We start from the raw sequence: 6,086 nt of genomic DNA, 5'->3' as shown, positions 1-6,086 counted from the left end.
TAACTAATCACATTAAATCAGCAACCCTAAAATAAATTTTATCTGAAAATAACAAGAGGGTTCAACATGTTTTAAAGCAGTGTTATTTTAGTATTATTTATATACTATTATGGTTTTTATTCATATTTTAAATGTAATAAAAATAGAAAAATTATCAATCATTTAAAATTGTAAGAATTTATTTTTATTTTTTATGCTTTCATTTTTTATTTAAATGTTTCTTATTTTATAGTATTTTTCTTATGCGCATTTTCTTATTCATATTTGTTTATGTTAAATATTACTATTCAGTTTTAATTTATTTTTTATTTTAGTTTTATTTTAATATTTTTTATATACTAAGTTTATAATATAATAAGTTTTTATTCTTATTTTTAAATTAGCTTTATTATTTAAGTTTTAGTTTAAGTTTAGTTAAGTGCTTCCGCTTAAACTAAAAAAATCAGAGATTTTTCATTGGCTACTCAATGAAATACATTTTTCATTTAATATTTATATTTATTTTATTTCAGCTTCGTTTCAATTAACAAAAACATTTAACAGTTTTCGTTTTAGTTAACAATGATCACCCTGTTTTGAAAATGTTATTAACTGGCAATGCTTGTAGTAATCTATTCTCATTTTAATCAGAGTGCTGCACAGGGTTCATTAAACACAACATCATATTTGACAGTTCTGTAATTAAATTGCCTTGGCATGAGCATGAGTGGCCTAAACGTGACGGTAGACTCATTTGGACAGTCTGTCATCCTCACCTGTCCATGGAGAGCTGCGCGACCAGCGTGATGTCCGTGCCGTCAGCTGTAGGTGTGTATTCATACTGCAGGAAGTACAGATGCACCCTGTGCACCATGATTCGCTCCCTCCGGAAATCATAGCACTGGTCGTCCTCATCTAACTCCTCTAGTGCTTGCTGAAGCTGGAAACAAAGAAGAATGTGTTTTATCAGCTGTGCTGAGCAGGACACATCAAGCAGGCTCTGGTCGAGTTGCCCTTCGAGACTTTATGAAACACTTTTTCCTTGTACACATCCAAGGCCGAGCTACTTTTAGACCCTGGGATTCATTACTTATTTAGAATTATCCAGTTTAGGAATATAAAGTCTTCTCTATAAAGTAAAGGTATTGAGGTCAGCAGTTTCAAGGTGCTGGAAGCCACACCCCATTTTTCAAAAACTCCACCCACCATATACAGAGCAGAGCAGAGGCACAGGTAGGGAAAATAAAAAAGAAGTGCCATCTGATTATCAGTAAACCTGAACAGTGAATTAGCTGTCAAAAAATAGCTTTCTCGCATGACTGTGCAACTGTGCAAAATGATTGACAGGAAGAAAGTACGATGACATGTGACATCAATCAATCAATCAACCATAAATCAATCAATCAATCAATCAATCATTTTTTCTTTCTTTCTTTCTTTCTTTCTTTCTTTCTTTCTTTGCTGTTTACTATGGAAGCCCGTTTCCAACATGGAAAGAAAAAAAGGGTATTACAACTTTTTATCTCACAATTCTGAGATGCTCGAGATACAATAAATTGTTTTCTTAGAATTGTAAGATATAGACTCAAATATTAAATAAGAATTATCCCTTTTTCTTGCAATTCTGATTTACATTTTGCAATTCTGACTTTTTTTTTACTTTTTTTTTTTTTTTCGGAATTCAGAACTCAAATCTTTTAAATTAAATTAAATTAATTAATTAACTAACTAACTAATTATTATTTTTTAATTGTGACTCTTTATCTGATAAATTTAGATTTTTTTTTTTTTTTTTTGCAGTTACCCTTTTATATATCACAATTCTGACTTTTCTTCTCAGAGTTACCATTTGACAATTCAGTGTTTATATCTCGGAATTAATTTATATGTGGCAATCTTAGTATTTTTATTACTTATAAATTACTAATTAGAAATGTATTATTTCAGGCAGAAACAGGCTTCCGTAGCCCAGGACTGTCAGATATACAGTCCATTTCTAAGATGTATGTATTTTATGGTGTACTTTAAGTATTTATGTGATATTTGTCATGAGTCATTATCTGCATGCTACTCCAAGAATAAGGTATTTGCATAACACTGCATAATCTATTACTAAACTAAGGGAGCATTTACACGACAACATTTTCAGCCAAAAACGGGAAACTTTTTATGCGTTTTAACTGCTCGTTTACACGACAACGGCGTTTTGGGGACTGAAAACGCATATTTTTTAAAACGGGTTTCAAAGTGCAAGTTTTAGAAAACGCCACCGTTATCATTTCCGTGTAAACACCCAAAACGGGAATCTTTGAAAACGGTGACGTCATGCACGTGCGTAGTACGTGTTAGGTATGCAGACATGCGCAGTACGTGTCAATTTTAAAGGCAAGTGCGATCAAACATACACAACAATGGCTGAGTATATGGTACTGTTGTTGCTGCTCAAGAGTTTTCTAACGCTTCTTCAGCAAAGTGTGGATTTACTTCACCAATATTACAACCAACAGCGGAGACGCATCATATACATCATATAATCGTCACTTCACTACAGGTACTGTTTACTAACAAGGTGACAGCGCCAACTACTGGCCTGACATATGTAATACTGCGTTTTTGGCCGTTTTCACGCATATGTGTAAACACGAATCGTTTTGAAAACGTTGTCGTGTATACGTGAAGCTTTTTAAAAATGCAAGGGAAAAACGTTTCCGTTTTTGACTACATCGTTGTCGTGTAAACGTAGCATAACTCACCGCTGTGCTCTCAGAGCTGGCCTGACTGGGACAGCCGAAGAGTTCCCGTCTCAGAAGATTCCCATCGTACTCCAGGAACGTCAAGTAAAGATTACGGAAAAACTCCACGTGCTTGTTTTTTACCCTCAGCTTTTTAGGAGAGTTCCAGTGAATGACCTGCAGGAGGAAATAATGAAACTGAGCAACAAACAACTTCAAAGACATCATTTCCTTACTAAAATGGAAATTTGACAGGAAATGAATGTGACGGTTGGGCGAAAATTTGCATTAGAGACAATTTGTAAAAGAAACACAGTGAATTTGGCAAAGCCTGAACCAATTCAGGGCCCCTTTGAGCAAATCATTAGTCTTAATTCCTCTGGGTTAAATTGGTCGTTTGTACCCTAAAAAATTATTCAAATATAGTGTTACCTTTAGATCTGACACCTCGGTGTAGCACTGTTCAGAGCGAGTGTGATCTGATAACTGTACGTTCCAGAAGCACGGCAGCTGATGCACCAGAACTGGGTTCTGTTTTATGAATGCATTGAATATGTCCTGTGAACATAAAACAATAATATGACACACATGGTGCATTACACAACATTATTCAGGCATGGTTAGCTCACATTTCATCATTATTTAGACTACTGTTGCACAAGGCACAATCTCCTAAGGCCTATGAAACCAATTCTTCTTCTAAAGTGTTTTGGTATTGTTCATGAAGGATATGGACCTGGTCTGCCAGGGATGTAGAAAGCATGCTCATTAGCTCTCTCTCTGCCGTCAGTCTCCACATCTGTTCCCAGCCGATCCGCCGCAGTCTCTCAATGTAGAGCAAAATCACACCTGCACTTCCAAAACGAAAGACCTGTTGTCAAACGGAGCCCAATGCAAACTATTCCCTTTTTCATACTCAAATGAAATTCTCAGTGTGACATAAGCATTGTGCTCCATTCAGATGTGATCATGCCTGGGTGCTCTTTCCTGCAAAAGCTGCACGAAAATCGATTGTACCTCAATTTGATATCTTTATATTTGATTTTACCCCATGAATAACTGGGGTAAAATCAAATCAACAACCAAACCAGCAAAAAAGCTTTTGAACTTTTTGACTCTACAAACACATTTTAAATGCTTTTTAAATCTATTTATTATTTAATTTACCATTTTTCAATTTAATGAGTAATTAATTTGTTTAGTATAATATTATATACACACTACCGGTCAAAAGTTTGGATAATTAGGGTTAGGGTTAGGTTTTCTGAAAGTCTCTTCTGCTCACCAATGCTGCATTTCTTTGATCAGAAATACAGTAAAAACAGTAATATTGTGAAATATTACTACAATTTTCAGTGCTCAAGAAGCATTTCTTATTATGAATGTTGAAAACAGTTGGGCTGCTTCATATTTTTGTGGAAGCTGTGATACTCTATCATTCAAAAGTTTGGGTAAGTAAGAACCGAAATGAATGCTTTTATTCAGCAGGGATGCATTAAATTGATCAGAAGTTACAGTAAAAACATTTATAATGTTACATAAGATTTTATATATTTCAAATAAATGCGGTTATTTTAAACTTTCTCTTCATAAAAAGAATTCTGAAAATGTATCACAGTTTCCACAAAAATATTAACCAGCAAAAACAGTTCTCAAAATTGATGATGATAATAATAAGAACCAGTATTTATAATAACTGATGCTGTAATAATTGCATATTAGAATGCTTTCTGAAAGCATGTGACACTGAAAACTCTCAGGAATAAATTACATTTGAAAATATATTCAAATAGAAAACAGTTATTTTAGATTGCAATCACCACCTGTTGGTTTGGCATGCTCTTGACAGTGCTTCATGGCATGCGTTTTCGTTTTCATGAGGACGGAGATTTTTTTTAAAATGGAAGAAGGAAAACTCCGTTTTTAAAAATACCTGTGTACGTGTGGACATGGCCTTAGAATCACATATCACCAGGAACACCATCACACTAATTTGCTGTGTAATGCCAGCGGCTATAAAACAGCAATGCTTTCTGCTGTTTGGAACACAGTGAAGTGGAAATGGAAGCTGCATATCCTCACCTGTGTTAAAGCCTCGTCCGAGGGCTGGCCAGGGTTTGTGATTTTTCCACAGATTACCGAGGTACCAATCGCTCTGATTCTCCACCAGACCAATCACCTGTTTCTCTGCAATCACAACGAACGCCAGTGTTAAATTACACTGTCCAGATGCTTTATACGACTCCTGAAGGAAAGCGGCTGATTACCTGTGAACTTCCGGAAGATGGCCCACAGCTCGGCGATGTCAGTGGCGAAGGTGATGTCTGTATCGAGGACGATGACCTTTGAAAGGTTGGACGGCAGAGCTTTGGTGAGTGTGAGCTTCATCAGGCCATAAATTCCTGAATAGTGTTTGTTTGGTATCCATGACACCTCCGACTAGGAGAATAAGAGAGAGACAAACACAGAAATCTGTGAGAAACCAGCAAAAGAGCACAACAGTGACTTCATCAGCCTTGGTTTTAGAGCTATTTTTCTCATTCTTTTTCTACCCAGAGAATTCATTTTTTCTACTTAGAGAACTCATTCTTTATTCTTTAATACAGACTTCAATAAAACTCAACCAGCTATATAAATTACAACATTACAATCTTAGAAAAGTGTTTGATATATTACCCACTGGAAAATCAACATTGCAAAACAGAATCAAATCAGCAACAATGATTATGTGTGTGTGTTTGTGCGTGTATATATATACACTGAACAAAATTATAAACGCAACACTTTTGTTTTTGCCCCCATTTTTCATGAGCTGAACTCAAAGATCTAAGACTTTTTCTATGTACACAAAAGGCCTATTTTTCTCAAATATTGTTCACAAATCTGTCTAAATCTGGGTTAGTGAGCACTTCTCCTTTGCCGAGATAATCCATCCACCTCACAGGTGTGGCATATCAAGATGCTGATTAGACAGCATGATTATTGCACAGGTGTGCCTTAGGCTGGCCACAATAAAAGGCCACTCTAAAATGTGCAGTTTTATCACACAGCACAATGCAACAGATGTTGCAAATTTTGAGGGAGTGTGCAATTGGCATGCTGACTGCAGGACTGTCCATCAGAGCTGTTGCCCGTGAATTGAATGTTAATTTCTCTACCATAAGCCATCTCCAAAGGCGTTTCAGAGAATTTGGCAGTACATCCAACCGAGAGGAGTGGACCAACATTCCACAGGCCACAATCAACAACCTGATCAACTCTATGCGAAGGAGATGTTGCACTGCGTGAGGAAAATGGTGGTCACACCAGACACTGACTGGTTTTCGGACCCCCCCGGACCCCCCAATAAAGGAAAAACTGCACATTTTAGAGGGC

General features: G+C 36.1%; 1 protein-coding gene across 8 annotated transcripts in view; it reads right to left on the bottom strand.

Moving 5' to 3' along the window:
- Positions 1-6,086, bottom strand: part of large2 (LARGE xylosyl- and glucuronyltransferase 2) — a 119,539-nt gene that overhangs the window by 4,978 nt on the left and 108,475 nt on the right. For all 8 annotated transcript variants that reach the window (XM_016462691.1, XM_016462766.1, XM_016462620.1 and 5 more), the window contains 6 exons: positions 4,979-5,150; positions 4,794-4,898; positions 3,448-3,560; positions 3,144-3,269; positions 2,733-2,888; positions 756-919 (listed from right to left, as the gene is read on the bottom strand). In XM_016462691.1, coding sequence (XP_016318177.1) covers positions 756-919; positions 2,733-2,888; positions 3,144-3,269; positions 3,448-3,560; positions 4,794-4,898; positions 4,979-5,150 — 836 coding nt within the window. The remainder of the gene's footprint in view (positions 1-755; positions 920-2,732; positions 2,889-3,143; positions 3,270-3,447; positions 3,561-4,793; positions 4,899-4,978; positions 5,151-6,086) is intronic.

This window comes from Sinocyclocheilus anshuiensis, unplaced genomic scaffold, assembly GCF_001515605.1.
Source record: "Sinocyclocheilus anshuiensis isolate Anshui unplaced genomic scaffold, SAMN03320099.WGS_v1.1 scaffold297, whole genome shotgun sequence".
NCBI lineage: Eukaryota > Metazoa > Chordata > Actinopteri > Cypriniformes > Cyprinidae > Sinocyclocheilus > Sinocyclocheilus anshuiensis.
Note: the sequence above shows the minus strand (reverse complement) of the source record. Positions and strands in the feature narration are given on the sequence as shown.